The 26087-nt window shown below is 34.7% G+C and overlaps 1 protein-coding gene across 4 annotated transcripts in view; it reads right to left on the bottom strand.

The window, feature by feature from the left end:
* Positions 1–18268: 18268 nt before the first annotated feature.
* brat (tripartite motif-containing protein brain tumor) overlaps positions 18269–26087 on the bottom strand; it is a 512652-nt gene continuing 504833 nt past the window's right edge. For all 4 annotated transcript variants that reach the window (XM_088266456.1, XM_088266438.1, XM_088266431.1 and 1 more), the window contains one exon: positions 18269–24071. In XM_088266456.1, coding sequence (XP_088122582.1) covers positions 21497–24052 — 2556 coding nt within the window. In that variant the 5' untranslated portion in view covers positions 24053–24071 and the 3' untranslated portion in view covers positions 18269–21496. The remainder of the gene's footprint in view (positions 24072–26087) is intronic.

Genomic DNA, 26087 nt, shown 5'->3' on the forward strand with positions numbered 1-26087 from the left:
CCTGATTGTGCCATGTTTTTCTCGGTCTTCCTCTGCTTCTTTTCCCAATAACATTCGCCTCATAAATTTGTTTTACCGTTCTTTCCTCACTCAATCGTTCTACATGTCCAAACCATCTCAACACACCTTTCTTAATTTTATCGATAATGCTTATCTCAGCTTTGCATTCCTTCCTTATTTCAATATTCGCACATCTATCATACATCGTTTTGTCACACATTCTTCTGAGAGATCGCATTTCCACTGCATTCAGTCTACTTTCATCCTTCTTTTGCCAACTCCATGTTTCACTTCCATACATTAGAGTTGGAACCAGGACTCCGTTGTGCACTGCCAGTTTAGCTTCCGCTGATAGGTTTTTATTTGCTATAACTGATTTCAGTGCACCATTCACTTTGTTCCCAGCATTCACTCTCCTTTCTATGTCTTTATCAATCTTTCCATCCCTAGAAAACATACTACCCAAATACACGAAATCATCTACCTGTTCCAAAATCTCTCCGTTTACCAATATTTCACATTCAGATCTGCATTCTTCTCTTTCAAAAACCATAATTTTGGAAACCATAATTTTGGATAAATATGGATTGTAAGCACAAACATCGTCTAATTGATTTCGAATATTAAACAAATATATATCATTATTAAAAGTTATTAAAAACAAATTTAAAAAAATAACTGTTAATTAATATAATAAAATTACAACTTTAACTTAAATAACTTTATGGTTAAAAAATAATAAGTTTTTTCTACATATATTTTATTTGACCAGTGATCGGTTTTCGTCGTTACCGACATTATCAGACTGGTTGATGTTCTCGGTAAGGATGAAACCCGGTCACTATTCAAATAAAATATATGTGGAAAAAACTATATACATTGAATTGTTATTTTATTATTATTATTTTATTATTATAATGGGTAGAATTGGTGAATGTTACACGTGTGTAGAGTGATCACTTGAATCAGCCTATGACGGTCGTCAGCCCCGTAAATGCCCAGACTTCCACATTCTTCTTCATCTTTGAGGAGATGTCAAAAAATAATATTCTCACTTTTAATGCACTTGTCATGAGTATAATTAATTAGTTCTCAAAAAGCTTATAATAGGAACAAAACTAGTATGTGAACACTTTCGACCTCCTCTTTTTTAGGGACTTCGACCCACCGGGACCCTTGTCCGTCCCAAACGAGTATTTGTTCGACTAATACCGGCCCGGGATCCGAACTTTGATGTGGGCTTTCGCTAAAGCACCACAGATGCCGCGCTGTTCTCATTAATTTTTTAATGACATCAAAAAGGCTAAAAGCTTTCGGGTTTATTAGTTCTGTATCGCTCTCGACACATATTGAATGTAAACACGACATGGGCTATTGGCGTTACACGGAATGTCCAGAGGGTTTATCGCAAACCTCTATTTACATCATTCCATTTTAGTTCGGGTTTTGTACCGACGCTTTTACTGAATTTTAATCACCGCATACATTTTGACGTGGAGCGAAAATTCGAGCAGGTTTCTGTCGAAAAATAAAACGTATAATATTTTATACACTCATTTATCATTATTATACTAAATCATATGTGTGATTTTTGGTTGTAATGGATTTTATTATATTGTAACAGATGTTTCCCCTTGTCGAAAAACAAACATTAACTATTATCTCCCAATGACAATGTCCTTCGCGTGCGAAACAGCTGTCACAAAAATATCAATTTCCTTACAATCACAAATTATGAAAAAAAGTAAATACACATATCGCTCACTCCTTTCAAGAACGTCATAAATCAAAAAACTTGATTTTTCAGGAGAACTTTTTTTAAGTTTAAAATATAACACAATGTACTAAAAATAAATATCAAGCCACTTATTGAACTTTTTACTGTGCAACAGATCTTTTTAGGTAAAACCTGAAGGTTTTTTCTCCATTTGAAAAATATTTTGTATATTTCCAAAAATAATTAAACAACACCTTTTCTTCAAAATGCAAAAACAACACTTTCTGCCCCTGTATCGGGTAAATATTATGTTTAAAATATGCCGCTTTTGCTGGGATATAGTACATTTTCTGGGCATTCCGAAAACACGCACAACTGAAAATTGACGAATTTTGATTTATGACGTTCTTGAAAGGAGTGAGCGATATGTATATTCATAATGATGAATGCAGAAATTTCGGTGGTTTTAATTTTTTTAAATGTCTTAATTTTTTTATAATTCAAAATGTCTCACACTTTATTTCTGTTCCCATCATTCACACACAATATATATATATATATATATATATATATATATATATATATATATATATATATATATATATATATATATATATATATATATATATATATATATTTATATAAATATATATATATATATATATATATATATATATATATATATATATATATATATATATATATATATATATATATATATATATATATATATATATAAATATATATATATATATATATATATATATATGTATATATATATATATATATATATATATATATATATATATATATATATATATATATATATATATATATATATATATATATATATATATATATATATATATATATATATATATATATATATATATATATATATATATATATATATATATATATATATATATATATATATATATATATATATATATATATAAATATATATATATATATCTATATATATATATATATATATATATATATATATATATATATATATATATATATGTATATATATATATATATTTATATATATATATATATATATATATATATATATATATATATATATATATATATATATATATATATTTACATACATATATTTAAATATTTTATTAGTCTAAAATTAATTTGCTGTATCACCTTGCCTTCATTATATGCAGTATGCAATTTTAGACGTGTGAGCAAAAGAAAAATTGCGTTTTTATAAATAAAAATTCTGTTTTTTTAAACAATTGTTTTACAGCAATACCCCGATGTTACGACAAAGTTATTTACATTATATAAATTCTACAATATGAATTTGAAAAAAATGAACGTTAAAAAAACATCATACAGATGGTGTGCAATTATGTATTAAAATTAAACACTTGAATATACCACTTTATCGAGTTTTATTTTTATTTACGACTAGTTTGAATTTAAGTAGTTTCAATTTGTACCGGAAGATGAAAACATCTGTCGTTTTTTAATCTAGTCGTAAGTAAAAATAAAACTCGATAAAGTGGTATATTCAAGTGTTTAATTTTAATAAAATAATCATGTCATTCCACAAAGTTAATGCCGAATCAATAAATAATGCAATTATGTAGGTATAATATTACATTGCACTCATAATATAACATTACATCAGCTTTGTGACAGATGACGTAAATCGGGATGACGCAAGTCGGGAGATTACTGTATTTACCTGGGGGAGGGGGACACGTGACAAGGGTGAACGATTAAAATAAACACATTTTTGAAACACTTTATTTTCATCCATTTCAGTACAACATAGAAGTAAAATTATTAATGAAATATTATCAAGGTTATTAATATTTATAAGTTAATGATAAGAACGACCCGCCGAGGGCTTCATAGGACATCCCTGGAATTCCCCGGCGGGAGTTTACAATATTTTAACATGAGCTGGAATGTTGGTAACTTTGGAAATTAATAAATAAGTCATTTTTAACAGCAAATATCGAGTCTATGCTATTTTTCTCTCTTAAAACCGAACAATTCCTAACGATTCACACACAATGCTTTTTAGATGGCGCGACATTCAAAAAATATATCTCCAACATTTTGACACTGAAATTATTTTAACCCTTCACGGCATGGCTTTTTTTTTGCATGACTGTATTGACAGTTCGTCTTCGAGAGACAAGTGAATTTATTATTTTGGCGTTCATAGCGCGTCTTTTGGATAAATCATGAACTATATACGTGAGTTATGAATGTATCTAATCAGTAACAAGAATGGTTACTTATATTTTTAAAGTACGTTTTAACACAAACTTTTGGGTATGTAACAAATTTGATACACCATGCAGTGAAGGGTTAATGTATATTTTATACATTAAAAGTATTGTTAACTTTGTGGTGTGGTAATATAACTTTCTCCTTATTAACACGCTAATTTGTTTTAATTAAACACTAATTCGTTTTATTTTTTACGAATTAGTGTTTTTAAAGTTTGTACGAGTATTACACAAAGTAACGATGAATGATAAGAATTTTTTTTAAATGTAATTGAAATAGTCTGCCTCCGTAGTCAGCACGCTCGGATACTGTTCTGGAGGTCTCGGTTCGATTCTCAGAGGTTAAATAAATAGTCAAAATTAATTTTTTTACTATTATATTTATTCAATATATACACACACGAGTATATTGTGTAATGGTTGGCGTGTTTAGCCACCTTACTGGAGGTCCCGTGTTCGATTCCCAGAGGGGGGGGAGTTGAATAAATATAAGTGATTTTTTTCACAGTAATATTTATCCAATATTACCCTGAACTGATACCTAAAGCAGAAGGTTGATCACCTTTCCTTAATGTGTTAACGATCTGCATTTATATGATGTAGTGCCCTTTGCACCATTGGGGAGCGGATAAGGGTTTGAAGATGAAGATTTTTTAATTATTAATTATTTCTCTTTTTACAGAATTGCAGCGATCGATTATACGAAGCATCTGTCGCAAAAATAAAAATCGTAAGTACAGTAATGTTTTTTTTTGTGAAAATTATAATTATAAGTCGACTAAATTTTAAATGTCGCGACATCCTTTGAGACAAATTTTCCTAGTCGTTCGAGTCTTTTAAAACACCCCTGTATAGGGATTTTCAACTGAAAAATCATTCTACAACTTTTATATACGCATTTGAAAATCACTAAATTATATTTATATTAAGCTAAGCGAAAAAGTAAATTTAAATTAATTATTAAGTCTTTTTTCTAAATAATCCGTTCCCTTATAAGCAACTGATGGAAATCGCGTCTAAAAGGGAACATAAAAACGTAAGTCTTGCATTCTACGATTAAGTCTTTTTAAAAAATAACAATTTTAAGTCAATTTAATTAAAAATTGTTGAAGTCAAATTTTTGATAATAATGAAATAACAATATTTGGCTAGTAGATTTTTCTCTAGATAAGCGCGGAGCCCAAAGCTTCCGCTACTCGCCGCTAGGTGGTGACCTATTACCGAATATTCCTAGATGTTGGATAATTTAACATTTAGTTGCAGAATGATTTTCAGTACGAATATCCCAGCCAACATTCAAGAACCAACAAACCTCACAACTTTATTACCTACGCAAACATCTTAATCCTATAAATTCCAAATATTAGATTTGGCAATGTACCAATCCATGACTCCGACCACGTTTACTGGACTTTTTGCTTAGATTACCAATAATTGTGCTGATATTTTCATAAATGAGAAACTTAAACATCATACATCGTAAAACACGCTAAATTACAAATATTTCACTTCAATATGGTTGATAAAAAAAATAAAATAAATATCCTACACAAACAAGTTCGTATATATATTATTATTTTCCATTTAATAATTACTATCATTATTATTTGATTCAACAATTTTTGATTATTTTTAGAACAATAACAACTTTTTCCTGAAAAATTAAGTATATTGGATATATGATGGCCATTTTAATTCTTCAAAATACTATTTCCGAGTTCATATTGTAACTTGACAACCATTGCTAACACAGATAAACGTTATTTTTTTTTTAAAAAGAACCCTACACGAGATATTCTTTCTACAGAAGTGTCGGGGAATGAGATGTTTGGACAGACAAAACATTATCTGAATACCATAATTTACCAAGGATTGGATATCATTTTTAAAAAATATTAACGAGAGTTTTGTCGTTAATTTTTTCATCATTTGTTGGGAACAGGAGATCGGCTGAGGAAATAAGACGAACAAGTAAAGATTTACACTTTTGTCTTATTTTTACGGACATTTTTTACAAGCCGATCTATCCCCCGACTTCTTCTTAACAATACCACTGACCTACACATTGAATAGTCGAATCGGGAAACGGAAAACACACAATTAAATTAATTAGTTTAAACTAACGCGTGATTTACAAGTACATACTACGGGGTAACAGACGTTACTCGAATTCACGTTACACGTTACCGTTAGCTAGACGAAAGAAATCATAAAGTGCGCTATAGGAAGGGGGTCTCATTATAATTGATTGCTTCATCGTTTTACAGTACAGAAATAAATACTTACGAGACTATATGAACCGAACTACCGGCTGAAAATATAAGGACTAGAGAAATACACGAACCAGATACAAGCCAGCGAGATATGACACACGTGGTCGGGCCACCCGACCACACCACACTGTTTCACTACAGACGTTCGTCACAGATTCTCGCTGACTTGTAACTAAACATAATACAGTTAAGTAAAATACGTAAAATAGTCTTACACCGAAGAGGGTTAAATGTAACCTTAGGTCTAAAGAGTTATATATTATAGTTTCAAGTAATAAAATACACCATTTCAATTTGTATCTCAAACATAATAGTTTCATAGGACTCAGTAAGGCTACATTAGACAACAGGTTTGTGTTATTCGATCGATTGTCATTTTTGCAAATCTTTACACACACCCCACGAGTGAAGAGCCACGCTGCAAAAATGACTCGAGTATTTAATAGTAATTTCTGTGCAGTATAATAAGATATTTATACAACTTAGATCGCTAGTAATGATTATGATAATGACTACTATAAACCATGTAATGAGAATAATTGCAAATATCGATTTTATAGTACGTTAGAATGGGATTAAAATTGTGAATAGTTAATTATCACTTCAGAATATTTCAATAGACGCATTTAGCTTCAAATGCTCAAGATTACTTCAAGAAAAGTAACAAAACATACTTATCTGCTTCATCTTTCACACATTTTCTTTTACTATTATTTTGATATAATATAAAATTATTTAAAAGAAGGAAAACTATGGTCGGAAAATAAAACATTGCTTTCAATTTAAAAAAAACTATTATATCAACCGTTTCAGAAGTAATGAACAAAATAATAGAGACTCTCAAGAATCATAAACTTTTTAACTTTTTAAAATGTATTTTACCAAGAACATTTCCATATAGTTCTTGGTCAAGTGTATTGTTGAAGAGTCAATGTTAAGTCGTTTGTGTCCACAACGCCTTGATTTTTGTTTGCGAGCTGCTGATGTATTCCTGGATATAGTTAGTTATATTTTTCCACGAGATGGCTCTGCATGTTCCGATAGAACCTTGGCTAATGATTAAAAAAGGAGTAAAATTATATTCGAGATAATTTTTTTAAAAGTAGTCTATGGAAATTTCCATGGGCTGCTTCCCGAGTATGCAAAAGTGAGACGTGTTAACACGGTGTGTGGCTGGTAAAGGGTTAATAAAGTCATCAAAATTAATATTTTTGACGTTTCGCTAATGTGCTTTTCTTGCACCAGTGATATATTTTGAATGGAAAGTCTCAAAGCCATTAATAAATAATGCAAAATGAGCAATATTTTGATTTGAAAATAAAGTACTAAAACGGTTGAACTAAAATCAATATAAGATAGAAAGATGCTTTAAATGAAATGTCATTTGATCTAGTGCAATCATTGAACTATTCTGAATATTATACGTGTAGATGAAATAATTTTAAAATTTAATTATTGAAAAATTAATCAGTTTGTGAAAATATTAAATTGTAAAAAGCGGTGTAAAAGCTTAATTGAGTGTAAGAGAAATATAGTGAGGTTAAACAGTTTGCAAGGTATTACATATTAATTACAGGTTATTAGAATATATTGGCCATTTATGACATCCTTAAAGTATGTATGTATTTTAAAAGTACGATACACTAAATGATTACCAATTCATGCAACTTTCACATTAATATAAATGTCATAGAACGTCATACAATATAACACGTAATATTACGGAACATGGTGCGTTATTAAACGATGAATGTTTTACAATATAACATGTAGTGTTATAGAATATTGAAAAAAACAGGGAGCAACAGGTTTATTAAGTTTTACGACATGTTTTAACAGAATTGACATTCATTCTTGAAATACAAGTTACAATCTTCAAACACAAAAATACATCGTATAAAATATGAATAAGAAACTGTTTAAAATATTACTTAGTAATTTTATTAATAAAATGCCAGTAATTTTTTAAAAATTATTTAAAATATTCCGATATGTCTGGTAAATAACGTACAATTTTTAATAATATTTTGAGTATGTTTCAAAAAGTTAAAAAGGCACTGAAATACTGATTTAATTACTTTTAAGAATTACACAATCATCTGATTATTTAAGATAAGGAGAAGAGCTTTAGAACCTAAAATTTAGCCCATCATTTAATTTTTTGCTATTTTTGCCTTTTAAAAAGGGCCTAGTATTTTTCTTTCATGTTTCGACCAAGAGTGTTGTAAAACGTCTCGAAGTTGAAATTTGCCAACATGATGCTAACACACTTATTCAATTATGATATACTACACAGCATACTAAAGACCATGTAAGTCACAAAGATTCCAATGGGCTGGATGCAGAAAAAAGTCGGATGAAAGGGATTCACGAGTCATGATCAAGAGGGCTCAAAGGCAGACCTAGAAAGAGATTAAGGGGCTATGTGGAAGACTGGAGCAGCACAAGAAGGAAATGGAATCGGAGAAGGATCCGTCAGAGGGTATTTGTGGAGATAAGAAGATGAACCTAGGCTAAAAGTCACCATTTCATGTAATTGAAACGGTTCAATATTTACGAATGATGATCAAAAAAGTGGCTGAAATATGAAACTGACTTCAGCAATCTGTTGTCTATTGGCTTGTCAAGTTGGCCTTTTAGCTTTTTGAAACATACCTCGAACAGTAGCGTTGCAATAAAATAGAAGTGGACAGATACCGAAACAAGAAATAGTCTACCCGTTAAAATCCTTAATACGTAATTTGAATAAGTTTAAGTGATCCAACAGATGGCCCCCGGAATAGTTACCCTAATCTATAGTAAGTTATCATTAATTGTTACATACATACTGTAGTACTAGTTCAATATGAAAAAATAAAATATGGAACTATCGTTACAAGTCAACCGACAATGAACAACACTCACAATCTTCAATAAAGTGTAATTATTTTTATTTTTTTATTTTGGCAACAATATTTTTTTTTGATCACTCCTTCAATGATACAAAGTCACCGACCGTCGGGATCTCGTCCCTAAGGCGGCAATCGTCTTCCCGTGTCACGCGGCTGTCTCCATCCGCACATACTCATCCATGACTAACAACTCGAGGAAAGGACCAACAAGAGAGGAAGATTGCGCAAGTAACAGAGCAAAATAATTATCACTGAACAGATGATTTTTTATATTTTTTATTATTTTTTTTCTTCAGTTTTTTTATGTATCAGTCTTAAAAATTGAGTCGTACCGTAAAAAATATCTTATATAGGCCTGAGTGACCGCGTACGCTCCGGATGGTATTATAATTTGCATTTAGCGCAAGTAGCGACGATTCAGCGGTTGCCAACTTGAGTGGTGTTCATTATTATGTAGATTGATACATTAACTGTTATATTAATATGAGCCGCGTTTAACGATAGTTTAGAACGAACACAGATTAAGCGAGCGCTTAGAATTTGGCAAAGTACAATATAATGAAACTCGACGCGATCGCGCCCTAACATTAAACATGTTAAAAAATATAATTTGATATTCGGAAACCTGCGTGAGATGCATAACAAACAGTAAGGTATTAAAACTATCGTTCGTTTACGTAACCGCTACGATCGGCGAAACACGTCGCAAGCGTCACACTGTCGGCGAGACGTCCGCCGCGGTGTCGCCGAGACGCCCGGCGAACGGTCGCGGACTGGCGTAACATTCGTAAACGAACCAAACACAATTTACAACTTTTAATTCAACAGTTGAGACCTTATCGATATCGGTGCATTTGGAATCAAGAAGTGCAATGGTACGAACAACTTTATAATAGAACAAACGGGGTTTATTTCGTATTGAATACTTCCAATCGTCGATCTCTCCGCCCGGACATCCGTCTCGACAATTTCCAACGAAACTATTATTATTTATAACAGTGTATATTCAAAATTTTCACACGCTTACACCTAAACAAATGACAAATATAAAAGAATACATTTTCTCCGCAAATATGTAACGAGTACGGCTTCTGGCACGAGCGCCTCTTCGCGCTCCGTCGTACTCGCCTTCTCTTAGAACAAGTAACCCTCCACTGGCAGGGAAGCGACACTACGACATTAAACCGCTAGGCCACCGTCGCGGCGATCGGTGGCCGCCTTAAAAGTACTAGCTATATCAAAAAATATACCTCTAATGACTTAGATTCCATCAATTTTCTCACAAAAGCTCGTATCTATTAAAAGCGATAAATATTAAGAAAACAAATCACGATACAAAACATCGGTCTTAAGAATAAAGAAGTCACTAATGATAACACTACTTAAATAGACATCAAATCATCGAAAGCATAGGATAAAAGGAAACGCGAAACGGGGTTCTGCCTAACGCGCGCACTTGATGCTCCGAGCGAGGGGACCAAGCAAGCTGCCCTGCGGCATCCCGCTCGGAAGGACCAACTTGCCGACTAAACACTCTCGCATACATCAGAACAGCGCAGGAGGGAAACAGTTTGTGCTCAAAAATTTAACACGGTGATTAATAACTATATATACGTATAATATATATAGCTCTAGAATTTAACTGAAGACCAAACATTATTATACTCAACATTGTTGTCACTCGGGTGTGATTCAGCCGCGGGTGCATTCTTCCCGCGGGATAACCGTTAAATCTAGTAAAACCTCTTCACAAATAATAGTGTTCACAGCGAAATGAATCGAGATATGTCTCCGATAACCATTACTGCCGTAGGCACCTCGCCTACTAAATATCTTATGTCCAAAAATATCACACGCATACATGATAACTTTACAACATACACGACTAAACTTAATCCGACGCCCTGTTGCTGGCGGGGCTTTACGTCTCGCGGAGGGCACGCCGGCTGACGCATCAGGTCGGGCTCGGGGCCTCGTTAGAAAAATATAGACTTATTCTATTAACCTAATTCTGATACCTTAGTCTAACATACTCATTACAACGCCGGATCATCGCAAAGCGCGATATTCGTCTAGAAAGCTGGCTGCTCGAGGCGAATCATCTGGACCATCCAAGGTCCGATTTGTTTCTACTCCCGACTTGGCCGATCGTAGAGATGGACGCCTAAATGATAAAGCCGCGATATACAATGCTGGATCCGAGTAATGGGAAACTGAAACAAAAAGTCGCCAGCGAATGGCCGCTGGAGCGATGGCGAGCGCCGGTTCGATCCATCAGCCTTGGTACTACTGAGCCGAGCGGTAGAAAAGTTAGCTTTACTCGTTAATAAAAATATGTTACTATGTATTGAGAAGGACAATATGGCTTCTTTATATATTATTTGGTGTTTACGATCTTGGAGCGAAATGGATTAAGTCACAATATTATTACGAAGGTACACTTCTCTACGGCCTACAGCGAGTTAAAAAATGTACTTCAAGTATTAAAACTACGAGGATCTTACAAAAGTAGTCAAAATGATAGCTACCTATGGCTACGTTATAACTACGTGAAAAAGTACGAAAGGGATTGGTCTGACTCGGCACGCCCACAGCTGGACGCGCTTATAGAGAACATTGTGAAATGGAAAATCGTACGAATACAGTAAGGAATTATTATACAATCGGTTGTTTCATTCAACGGAAGGTTGACCACCACGAGGGGTGGTGGAAGCAAGGCGAAACCGGAACAAAGTTGGTTTTGTTCTAAAGAGAGTAAAGAATTTCGTTATCCGTGGACAACGCAGTATAGTTCCAGAAGTGCGTTGGAGAAAATGATACTCTTTCGTATCTCTTCATCTCTGGAAGCGAAGGTTAACTATGTATTTAAAGCTGGGGTTAAAGCTAATATACGTCATATTTGCGCTATTCATTCCCAATACCAATAATGAGACAAGCGTCTGAAACACCCTGCAAAATACGGTGGTTATTGATTTCATTTTGTTACGAAACCGACGCATTATTAGAATTATCCAATTAGTGAGAAAGCCATAAATTTATTTATCAGATTGTACTAAAATTGGCAAATAAAATCGGTTCACACCTCTGTCGCTGTATCTAAGCGAGCATCCGTTTTAACGACTGTACATCCGAGTCGGCTTGTTTACTGTGTAATAAAATTAAAAGGGCCGGCGATATTTCCACGTTCTTCGGAAAATAGACTTTCCCGAAAATGGAAAGTGTCGCTCATGGGTCGAAACAAAGGCACCGAAGGAGAAATTTAATTGATTATTAAAGCGAAAATGCAAGACGAAAGCTACCGACCATTTTATAATCGTTAAAAGCGCCGATTTTTATAAGGATGGATTTGCTCGTTATAATTGTTTCTGCATGTTGAAAAGATGAATCGAAATGATATAATGATCTATCGAAACGGGGAACAAAAGACTTCTGAGAAAGGCGTTACAACACAATGTACCAAAGGGGTGGGTTTCGGCTTTTGGGACGAATAAGGGAATATCGGGTAATGGCTTCCATCGTTCCATTGTTCTAATGGCATAAAGCTACGACTAATATTTGGATTAACAGAACGCTACATTATGCCTAACAATGTTTTTATTTGATAACTAGAATTTTTGAGCACTCTGAAAATGAAACGAATTACGAACCCCCTGAGCGAACGAGCTTTGAACACGACACGCGTTTCCATCGAGACGGTTCATTTTGTGGTAGTAAACGTTTAATACAAAACGCGAATAAAAAATCGAGAGAAATTTTCAGAAGCGTTCGCTCGGAAACGATGAGAATATCGGCAGAGCACTGGAAATAGTTCGATCCGACAGAATATAATCAGATTCGGATAGAAGTAAATTATTTAGTGCATTGTTCAAATACTCTGGAATTGGTAGGGGAAAAAGTTAAAAGGTTTGCAGAATACAAATGCGATGAAAGCTGCTGCAGTTTTTAAAACACGATACAATTAAACCGCGGCATTCCTAGCGGCTGTTGTGCAATTTATTTGCAAAATGAACACTGGCTTTTTGTGTTTATTAACGTAAAATGAATAATTTTCAACGTTTCTTTTAATGGTGACCTTTCGGTCTTTATTTATGAGCATAAATTCGTAGCGAAACGTCGACGAAATCAGAGGTTTCTCGAAGTGGTTGGGAAACACAACCCTTTAGGGTAGGAAATACGTTTAAAGAGTAAGGGGGAAAATTTGAATGTATGATTTCAGAATTGCCTTGGGATATGTCGTACAACAAGAGAGAGATTGATTTTGAGAAAATAATTTAACATTTTGTAATATTTCCACGCTTGCCATTGTTTTAATTACATATATTGTACATGCAATGTAGAACGAGCATTATTGGTATTGAGACGTATGAATAGCGAAGTATGAAGATGTTTTTGGAGTAGAAATATCTTAAAAGAAGAATGTATGTATAATTGAATGATCAACTATTGCTGTTTGGAGTGTAAACGGTTTACGGAAAAATTTGTAAGAAGAAGGGAAGGAATTATTCATTATTCATAAAAATTCATTCGATTGAGGAAATTACGATTAAATTGATTATTGTAATATTTAAAAAGCGAGAGGTATCAGCCGCCAGAGCTGTAAAAAAGATACAATCTGTTATATTAAACCTTACAAGTTACCTAGTGTCTTTTTACAAGTATCATCTCAATACGTGTGTATGATAGTTTATAAAATGTTCCCTAAATAATTGACTGAGATAGTTGGTTTTTGAACCGACGGATAAGCGGTCATAAAAAAAAGCCGCGAGATCTATAAATACGAAAACTAAAACGCCATCTAAGACATGACACTTATGTGGTCAAATTACTTGTAACCGTTAAAAAATCGATCATCAAACGGAGAGAGGAAAAACACCACATCTCTCCAACACTTTAAAGTATCTCTTCTTTGGAGTTTGCTGATTTTTGAGTAATGAATATTGTGCGCTTTTCCTTCCCAGCTTTTGACGTCCTACACTTTTTCGGAGCGAACTGCATTATAATCATCTATTAAAAAAATATCTATGCTTAAAAAAATACTGAATTCGTAGCATGATATTGATTTTTCTTACTTAAAAACAAGCCTTGTGTAAAAAAAATTAAATTTCGGTATTTCATAAAAACGAAATTGATATTTCGCTTTTTAAAAGCTTCTAACATACAAATTCCATTGACTCTAACGGTTTATCAAACAGCAACAATAAATGATCCGCTTGCCAGGTTGATGGGATACCTAAAGACACCGTTCGACTGAATGAGAAAATTCAGTGCTACATGAAAAACTGAATAATTTCCAAAGTCAGTGTGTTTTCAATCACGTCGAAATATTGTCAGCTAACTCCATTGTCTCTGTGACGTCACAAGTTGTCACTTTATGCCATAGAGATACATGGATCTGCAGTGACAAGTGGTATAAGTACCAAAATTCCAAAATATTGGCACTCTTAAAAAGTATGCTCAAAACTGGTTGTAATTAATATTGAGGTGTATGATATCTTTACGAATATCATAGACTTCATGCTTAATTTGGTATGCATTTAGAAATATAATTTATTTTAGCGCTAGCAGCACTGAATTTCTCTTTCGTTACGAGTATGAAACGCGTTGACTAAGAAAATTAAACGTGAATTCGTGACAGCGTCAAATAATCGCTAAAAATAACCGGCCTCCGATACTAGATCATTCGTTGACAAATATTTCTAAATGACAAATATGGAATCCTTGTTAATTTCCTGAAACGACTTGAGATATGGATCGAGGAGTTATAATTAATATAAGATTAATTCGTGTACATGGTTAATAACAATATTTCTTCCTTCCAGTGAAACATTGGAAAAGCTCTGTTTCTAAATCTACGCTTTGTGCTTTAATGTAAATCGTGCGAATATTGGAATAAATAATAGAACAGACTTATGGACTAATTCATAAGTTGGGTCAATTCATTCGTCAGAAAACTACACACCTAAGTTATGACATACTTATTATTATACAATAGTTACATATGTAGATCGCTAATCCAATCAGTTTTATTTTCAACTGACACATTTTAGAAAAATAATTTTAAAACTACACAAATTTTTGGATGCTTACCATAGATTCAAGTTCAGCTTATATTAAATATAATATCTTATTTTAAAGTTACCAAGATAATGTATGCGTTTTTCAATCATTCTCACCCGTTTCATCGAATAAAACGTTCAAGTGTGATAAATGTCAGTTTTAGGACATTTAAGTTCTTGGTTTGTAATGCCAATTCAGCTTTGTTTTTTGGTGACAAATAAGCCGTATGTGGTTTAATTTTACAATCGTTTAAAGTATAGGAATGTGTTGTGATACTTTACCAATTTCATCGTCGAGTTGTCGCCAAGTAGGAAATACAAAAGTTGAAAAAATATATAATTTCAATGGAAATAGAAGTAGAAAAAAGAAACAATTGCAAATAGGGCACGGCTTGCAAATATTAAATTACCTCATTGTTTCCTTTAATGTTAAATTACCATAATAATTTCAGGATGTAAGAGTTTTTTTTCATAGTTCAATTCGATATTTCACATCAAACAATAAAAAACCTTTAAATTGGATTCTGTTTTTTTTTTAAGATTAATTGAGATAAATTTTAGATTTTAGATAAATTGTGCACATGATGCAGTTTGACTGCGTCACTAGCATTCGACCTTGACGGGAATGATAGCTACAGTTTTCATCCTGCCTTAAAAAAACGGTGTACAGTAAAACCTCGATATAACGGACTTCTATTTAACGAACTTCGGATATAACCGACTAAAAATTGCCCTGTCAATATTATAATAATAATAATAATAAAACCCTTATCCGCACCCCAATGGTGCATAGGGCACTGCGTCATATAAACGCAAAGCAATCTTGATCGTTTACACATGAAGGAAAGGTGATCAGCTCTCCGCTTCAGGTACCAGTCCAGGGTAATATTGAATAAATATTACAGTGAAAAAATCACTTATATTTATTTGACCCCCCCTGGGAATCGAACCCGGGACCTCCAGAACGGTAGCCGAGCGTGCTGACTATTACACTACGGAGGCGGACAAAAATGTCAATATTATACGTGTTTAAATTCAAGTGTCGCCGTATGTAGAAATTTTTAGCGGCCATGAAGTTATCAAAGGTAATATCATATCTCGACGTTCTTATAACCTGTATTTACTATTCGTCAGATAACGAATTCAACTATATCATATGCATTTTCGTAATTTTAATGAGTTGGTTAGGAAAAAAAATCAGCAGACTTCAAAAGTCAAAACAAAACCTGATTCCTTTACTCGTATCAAAGCTGGATTACCGAAAGAAAGCTCGTCGATATCAAACAGCAACGTCATTTGACGACGAGAGTCTGAAGGCGACATGTTTGTTTTATGTGTTGTTTATTTGAACAGTGTTGATATTTTCAACAGCAAAAAATATTTATTTTCAACATATTTTTATATAACGGACTTTCGGCTTTAACGGACATCCTCTCCCCCAAATGAGACCGTTATATTGAGGGATTACTGTATTTGAATATATTGAGTTTAATGTTTTGAGAGGTCAGTTTGATTTTGAAATATTATATACTAAGAAATATATATTCTAATCAAATAAAAGACTGAATAAAACACGCTAATTAATAAATACTTACCATCAAGTCTATACAACAGCCATGCATGTGGATAAAATCATAAAATCTGTGTCGGTGGTTATTTTGTGTTTTTATGTGTATTTTAATATCCAGTGGTAGATATGTCTTCAATTCCAACAGGATGTAAGTTTGGGTTTCAGCAAGTGTCGGGTTGTGGTCCCGTGGTTAGTGTCGCGGACTCTTGAGTCAAAGTTTCTCGGCTCGAGCCCACTCTACCACAATTTGATACCTATTTCTAATATTGAGCCGCTTAGGCTCACAGAAATAGTAAGAAATTGAAGTTTATTTTTTTTAAATTTTTTAATTTTATTTTTATTATTAGATTAAAACCAATATTTTTAGCTTTTCCACTTTTTTATTTGACCAGCGACCGGGTTTCGTCGTTACCGACATCATCAGACTGATGATGTCGGTAACGACGAAACCCGGTCGCTGGTCAAATAAAAAAGTGGAAAAGCTAAAAATATTGGTTTTAATCTAATAATAAATTAAAAATGCAATTCCATCACGAAGTGTCAGTGGATAATATAAATCTATTAGAAATTGAAGTATTTTTGTAAATAATAAAATCACAAATATTTCTCTTTTTTTTTTTAAAAAAGGAAGAAATGTAATCCAATTGATTTTGTGCTGGGTTATTGTGTTATTCACAGTCGACAGCCGCATCAGTATGGAGACGGTTTTTGGTGGATAGTTCTTGATCCATTCCTCAGTACAGAATAAGCGGTAAAGTGCATAATTTTTTTTTAGTAATCTATTATGTTTTAAATTTTTACGGTCAATTTGGGTAACATTGAACAGTTTTGGTTTGGTTTTTGGAAATTAATTTGTTTTTGTTATGAAGTTTAAAATCAAATTTCGGAAAATCATGAAATCAGTGGGTGATATTGAGTAAATCGCTAAAATAGACAATTCCGTAAATCTTTATCAAACCTTTTCTTTTTTTGAAAAAGTTTGCATGACATGAGAATATCATTCAATAAAAAAAAAAATCCTGTACCTTTATCTAACTGGCATTGACATTTTTATTTTTTATTTTTGTGAAATCTATTTTTTATATACTGTTACGTCGTCTAATAAAGAAGACAAAAATATCTGTATTTGTCTAGTAATTGATCAAAGGGATGAAAATTTAGAAAAAATGCAAAAAAAATATATTAACCAATGAGTTCATAGTTACCCAGATCTATTGTAATCCATTTTTTCAGATGAGTTTTTTAATTCAAAATTTAAAACACAATGACACAAAAATCAAATGCACCAAATTTTTTACGTGAATCCAATGTTTGATGTCAAGTGGCAGTGCTCAAAAACTTGTTCTAAATAAATCACAAAACAACAAAATTATTCAAATTAAGAACCAGACCATTGTTTTATGTTCTTAATTCAAATAATCTTGTAAATAAAAAAAAAGGAAAAGCGGGAAAGGGGCGGGGGGTCAAACACACAATACTACAAAAAGAAAAAGAAAACACAAATCTTTAAAACTGCAAAGAACTGGTATTATTAAAAAAAGCAATCATACAACAAAAATAATTCAAAACAAAACGATGTAAATTAATTTAAGAACAAGTTTTTTTATACAATAAAAATTATATAATAATAATAATATTGATAACAACAAATACTGTCAATTGAAATAATTTTGTGAGAGGAATGAGAAGTGGTTCTCAGCTTTTAGTGGAACAAGAGAAAAAAAGAAAGTAACCATTAATTTTAATTAAAAAATTTAATCGTAGGTAAAAAAATATTAGGGGACCTTAAATCCTGAATTGAAACATTTATTAAATAAGAACTAAATATAGTTGATAGTTTTTTTCTTATTTTTCGGGAAAAAAATCGGTGGATTTAATTTGTATTTATTAAAAAAGAAATTCAGCTAATTAAAAGTAAGAATAAAAAAATAAACGAAGTATATTCTCGAATTTAGTCATGTATTGTTTTTATGTTTAATTTTCTGCACAAATTTTAAAAGTTAAGAATAAGTATGACTTGGACAAAATATTTGACGAGAGAAAGCTCCGACAATGAAGGGGGTATTACATATTTTTATTAATATTATTTTAAACAATAGGAGTAACAATATAGAAATTAATTTAACGGATTTCGCGGGGATCAATAAAAACAATCCATCCGCAGACATCCCTCACTTTATCGATGTATATACTTAAACATCAAATATTAATTAACAACAACGAAACAAACTGTAATCCTAATAGTATATTAATACATTTTTATCGGCTGGTGTCATAAAATAAAATAAAATAAAAATATTATTAAAAAAAACATCAGGAGAGAAAGGGTAAATAAGGAATTCCGGGCAAATTTTAAAGTTGAACAGAATTACAAATATGTGTTTTTGTTTAAATACAGTAACGGCTATAAGATGAAAAAAATAATAAATAAACATGATAATAATAAAAATATAGAAATAAACACCACTATACCACACATGCAATGGAAATACAGTAAAATATCACCAAAAATGTTTCGGTACAATAGGAGTAAAAAAATGTTTGGAAAGCTAATGTTTTTTAACCGAAATTAAAATGATTAATAATGAAATTAAAATTATCATTGATCATTTTATTAAAAACTAAAAAAAATATGTAAAAACTTTAATACTGAAAATTTTACTAATGGTAAAAAAATATAAAAAAAGTATTATTTTTAATTTTTTGTTCTGTTGGGGTTGTAATGAGATCAATCAAAACAAAATGATCGAATCGATCAACACTGTTCCTCTGGATTATAGACGCAGGTAGATGCTTATCAATCGTCTGGAATCAAAACACGATGGAAGTCGAAACTTTTCACTTTCGAGTGCCTGGAATCCGTTTGCTTTTCTTTCAATCGCTTTGCTCCGAATCAAGATGGGAAATTAAACAACCATCCGAGAGTCTGGACCCTGTAAGTCCGGAATGTTCCCGGCCGAGCCGCTAATGGCTCACTCCGCCCGAAGACGGCGTTTCGCGTCGAAGGCGTCTCCGTTCCGTAGAAAGGGAGGCGTCCTCAAGGCAAAACATCCGAAGGAAGGTAGAATAATTCAACCAGATGTTCTGTGGGCGGTAATACGAAAGAAAAGAGAGACTCGCCTAGGGGAATCGCTGGAATACTTTCGGAAAACGAGGGAATACTTTCTATCGTGTCACTCCGATTCGACAACCTGACAAATTCGCGATGGTTTAAAACATGAGGGAATTTCGATTCGATCGCGGAATGAGGAGTGACACAAACGGAATTCCAACTACTTACTGTATACAATACAGCAACAACAAAGCAATAATTGAAAGAAAATTAAACGGTTCTCGTATCTGAATATGAAATTGAAAACTCATATACCCGATATTTGATATACATTAATACCAGTTGCCTCAAACATTGGGGACTCGAATATGAAACTTGTAAATTACTGTAAAATGGAGAGTGAAAAGTGTAAATATTTAGAGTAGAGCCAATGGCCATGAAATGGGGTATGGAGAAGCAACATGAGCGGTAATCAGGGAGTACTCTAAGCAAACTAAAATAATCGCAATAATAAACTATCAGATCGAGAATAGAATACAAATTATCAATATTGTCATTACAGCGGTTAAAAACTTACAAAAAAATAACACCACCTACCGACATGATGCCAAAAATACTAAATAATAATAATTAGTAAAGAGAGTAAATAATTTAAAGTTAAGTTTGGGTAAAACTAAAATAAACAGCATCGGAGGTCGACTCGGCCTGCGACGCGTTAACTAACCACGATCGGTCGATGCTCGGAGTGTGTAGCGGATATTAAGTAACCGGGTGTTAAGTAGACTGATGGGTGGGGTGCAGAATGGTCTGTGGAATAATACTACCCATGCATTAATTACAAATCAACATCGATACAATTCATCTCGTGGTCGTACATTATAAATAAAACTACGCTCGCATGCACCGCCAAATTACCTTAAACAAACAAAATATTCCTACGTATCTCACAAGTGTATACTGTTCGAAGGTAAATAATACTTAACAAAAATATATTTGTAAGAAAAAACTTAAATTATAGAGATATAAAAAAGTTAAAAAACGATGGTTGGTTAAAGACAATCTCAAAAAACCATAATCCTGGTCATCATATTGTTCAAAATTGGACATCGCAGTCTCGTTAACATAACGGACTCGTCACATGGTAAATATTACACAAGAAAACAATGGAAAGTAGAAAATAAGCGCAAGCTGATCGTAAGAGCAAGTAGACTAGGCGTCGCAAGTCTGCCTTCCCCTACTTCCTCACATCTTACTGCTTGGGACACTTCATCCTCCTTATATCACTCGCAACGTAACACACCTACTCGACAACAACAGACGATGAGACTGATAAAACAAGTATATAATTAAATAAAAAAACAACAATTTTAGGAAATTTCACTTGCGGCAGATCATTTCCAGGATCCATAAAAACAAATGCAATATGTTAATTTTATAGTAATATATAATATATATAAGGATTGGTCCAACAAATGAGGGAGTAAACTTTGATCGTACTTCCTCCCAACTTTCCCTAAACCGGGATATTAAAAAAAAGTATAATAATAGAGAAGTTGTAAAATTCATAAAATTACGGGATACAGAACACTATTTTTGAATGATCCGCGTCAAAGTGTAACAATTGTATCGCCCAACTTCGTACAACATTCGTCTTGTCACTTAAACGTCTACATTCCAATGGGCGGGACTTGGACGTAACGGTAGATGTACAGCCTGTAGTCCTTGCTAGCCAACACCACGGAGCCGTCGTCCATGAGCGCCACGTCGAAACACTGCGCGTGCTTCACCTTGCTCTCCAGGGCAGACACCAGCTGGCCTTCTTGCGTGAAGATCGTCAGGTTGAAGTTGTTGTGATTGTCGGCGATCAGTATCTCTCCGGCGGCGTTGATGCCAACGCCGATGGGGTAGTTGGTGACCCCTTCTCCGCCTATCTGCCTGAGGTACAGTCCTTCGTAGTTGAACACCTTGACGCAGTGGGCTCGGTTGTCGCTGATGAATATCTCTTGCTTGTCATTCACCACTACTCCGTTGGGGAACTCAAGGTGCTTGGAGCACCCGAACTTCTGCAGAACGTTGCCTGCTTGGTCGAATATGATGACTCTCATTACTTTGCACTCGACAACTACAATACGGCCCTTGGAATCGACCGTGACACCTCTCGGATGTTGGAGGATGTTTGCACCGAATTTGCGGACAAACTGTCCATACTGGTTGTATATCTGTATTTGGTGTGTGGGAGAACGCTCGGTAACAATAATGTCGCCGGAAGTACGAACGACGGCGACTCGATTCGGGTACAGCAGTTGGCCATCTCGCTTTCCACATTCACCAAATTGGAACTTAAAACGACCCTCCTTATCGAATATTTGGATACGGTGATTGTTTGTATCAGCGACAATAATGTCATTCTGAGCATTAACGGCGACACCGCTTGGCTCAGTAAATTGACCCTCCATAACTCCAAATTCTCCAAATTTGCAATGATAAATCATCTTTTGCCTTTTTATCTGAGATTTGGGTGGGAAAATGGCAGTGGACATAAGCTTAGACGTAAGATCAAGCATCGAGTCTGCGTGATTGCCTCCTCCAATCGGATAAGGGTCTGACAAGGTTGAAGGGAAAATGCTGTCGCATCCACCGTTGGACCACTTCTCGTAAGGGTTTATCCCATTCAAGTTCATGTCCCCAATAACTGCGGAAAATGGACCGAGACTGTTAGCGCTGTTAAATCTCTTCGAAATGATGTTCGACTCAAAAGGCGACGTCGATTGACTCGAAGACGAAATGAGGCCATTTGTATAATGGCGGTCGAGTGTACTTCCTCCCAAAGCGGCTGAGAGATGGAGTGCTCCATTGAGACTTCCCGATGATCCATGCACCGAGGAACCTGAGCTACTACCTGATCCCGGTGGAAGTGCTCCAGCAGGTCGTGCGATGGGTGGTTGCTTTCCAGGTCCAGCATTAGTCTCTCCGCCGGATCTCACATACCCGAAAGTATTTCTCACTCCTACTTGAATAGCTTGATAATTGGAAACAAATTCAAGTTCACATGCAGACTGCACACTCGCCTCCGGATTGTAGCTGACTAATGATTGTAGTTTAGAATCAAACAACTTTTTGAACATCAGGATTTCCGCAACGGTGGCGCATTTAGTGAGGCGTTCGACAAAGTCGCACGTTTGGTAAATTTTGTCCACGGTTTCTTGGGCCTTCTGTCCAATGACAGTTAGGGCAATTTGTTTGGCGGAAAATACACCGTCCAGTTCTTTAAGAAGCTCCGCCTTGCGTTCATCAAGCATGGACCGATAAAATTGAAATGTTTCGTTGATTTCATTCTGAGCCTTCTGATGCTGAATCTGAAGCCGCCCCGAACTGTGTTCGGTAGCTTTAAGTACAGAGCGCATGTCGGCAGCGCGGGCTTTACTTTCAGCCATGGCTTGTTGAATAAGCTCCAACTGCTGAGGGCCTGCCTCGCTCAAGTGCTCGCAGTCGTGAAGCCCGCTCGGGTGCTCGAGAACAGTGCATTCCTTGCAGACCGGGACAGAGCACGTCCTGCAGAAATATTTGAGAATATCATTTTTATGTCTCGGGCAGAAGACTGCCTTTTCGCCGGATCCATTGCAAGATCCGTTGGTAAGGAGACCATTTTTGGGCTCATCTTTGAGATCACCCAATGTGATAACGCGATGCCCCTCGAAGCAATGCATAAATTGGTGCGCCATGACGCAGTTCGGGCAGAGATAGTTGGCACAATCTACGCAACGGGCGACGGCGTCAGATTCCTTGCTCTTGCAACCGGTGCAACGAGCGCCTCCAGAGGCCACGAGCTCGGAGTCAGATTCGATAATGGTCGATATGACCAAGTTAGACAGCAAACCTTGCACTCCGGCGACTGGCAGGGTGCAGTCAGTGTGGCACTGGGAACAGGTAACCTTGTCGGGGTGCGTCTGTTCCTTCTCTAGGCAAGGGCGGCAAAACGTATGGAAACAAGGCAGCACCTTAGGGTCACTAAAAATTTCGTGGCACAGTCCACAGGTCGTGTCGACACCGTCGAACTCTCTGAGGTCGCAGACGGCAGAGTCACTGGCAGGCGGTGAAGAGCCGCTTAGGGTGAGTGGCGAGTCCACTAGGGGTGAGCAGGACGACAAGTCCCCGCGGTCTCCGTAAGATCCAATCGAGTTAGCTCCGGGTAGAGATTCGAGGGAAGGAGTGCGCGAGGCCATCTTCAATTAACCAGCATCCCTGTAACAAAGAAAACAAAAACGTTAATAAATAATACTTTACCAAAACTATTCGACGTCAGGAAATTCGGCTTTATTGGTCAATAAATTAATACACGATACTTTATCAGCATTAAGTGCAATTTCGGATAGTCACGCGGAAACTTATCAATCGATTAGCGTCGGCGGGCTGCCGTGTTTACATTCAGTCGGGGAGGGTCGGGTGGCTGGTTGGGGGATCGATTGGTCTGGGGTGGCGGTGGTAACCATGGGAACCCGCCGGACTAGGGGCGGGCGGGGGAGGGGAGCGAAGGCGCCGCCGGTGACGTCACAACCTGTTGCCACGCGGTTGCATCCCATCTCAAACAAATACGCCGGATGATTTTTATTTTTATTTTTACACACAGAGTGAGGAAATTGTGATTATGAAAACAAAATTACATAAAAAATCTGAAAAAATCCAGTTTATGTATTAAATGTTAAATCAAACACAGATTTTTGAGTCTACTATGATGTATTTTATTGTTAAAAAACACACCAAAAATAAATTTTGTGACAGTTGTTTCGCCTAGTTATGGCATTTTCAAACGAATGTCATAAAGACTCGAAAAATCTGTGTTTGATTTAATATTTAATTCAAAAAATAAAATGGAGTTCTACAAATTGTCAAATCTATAAAAAAAACAGTATTTGCTACAATGTATAATAATATATTAGCTCACAGTAGCGATCTTTAAGCAGTATAATAGTAAAGCGACAATAATCAGAGTCTTAAAAAAACAAGATAAGCTTTACGGGCATCGATAAAGGACTTTAAGGATCTATTTTAAGAAGCAATGGGTCGAAAATGACCTTGCAAAGAAGCTACGTTTTATTTCCTCTCATTTGGATGAGTCGACTTCGCCTAACACACCCACCCTCCGAAATGTACAGAAAAGCAGAGGCAGTGAAACGAAAAGTGTGTTTCTATGAAAGTGCGTACGAGAATGTGCTTTGCTTGAAAATGAACTTTTGATAACGCGATCCACGGTTCAAGCCTTGAATGATGTCACCTGCCTTGCGTTTAGAACTGTCTACGGTCGCAGGCGGAAAAAATCAATATCACCGTATAGGGAGCGGTACATCTTAGCAACAAAACTTTCGTTATGAAACTAATTTAGTATACTTAAATAGAAAATAAATAAAACACAAGTCATAAGAAGCAGCACTAACAAACGATCGAATTATCTTTAGAAGGCTAATCGATACTATAACAATAAATATAGATTGACGTAAAAATCTGTCATCGACTTTGCATTATTACGTTCTACTACTACTACCATCACGCCGTTTCCCCTAGAGGATGGAACGCCACACTCTTCTGTCCTGACATACACTCCTCGCTCTCTTCACATCTATTGATCTAGTCATACATGCCCTCCTATGACTTTTGACACCACCAAATTTTAGGTTCTGATTGATCTGACCGCGCCACGTCATTTTCGGCCATCCTCGTTCTGTACTTCCACTCGCATTTGCCACATATATTTTTTATGTCATTATTCATTCGCTTCACATATCCATACCACCTTAAATTACGTTCTAGATAAAAAAAAACACATAACTTTCACTCTAGAATGGGCCCAAAATTTATTTTATTTTTCATTTTGAATAATATATACGAATACCTGTTTTTTGTTACTCATGAATGGAAATGTATTTATGTAACTGTTCTGTAAAATTTCCAAGTAAAATAAAATAATGAAATCGTAGTAATCAAATGACACCATAGGGAACGAAGAGGAAATATAAAGACAAACTTTCGGATGAATTAATGCTTGTAATTAAATAATTTCTCGTTGGTCTTATAATAGCTTAGTCAAGTTTGAGGTGGAAACCAATCCGATCAGATGTTTCATTACCGATAGCTTAGGTAATCGACAAAGCGAATGATCGTCGAGACGAAAACGGATAATATACGAACCCTGGTAACCATTGAGTAACCACCAAAGCGATTGCGCAATGATTTCTACACAGGGAGTTGCATAAGAAACAATTC

Source organism: Brachycentrus maculatus, unplaced genomic scaffold (genome assembly GCF_059751285.1).
Source record: "Brachycentrus maculatus isolate JH-2025_06_01 unplaced genomic scaffold, ASM5975128v1 h1tg000017l, whole genome shotgun sequence".
NCBI lineage: Eukaryota > Metazoa > Arthropoda > Insecta > Trichoptera > Brachycentridae > Brachycentrus > Brachycentrus maculatus.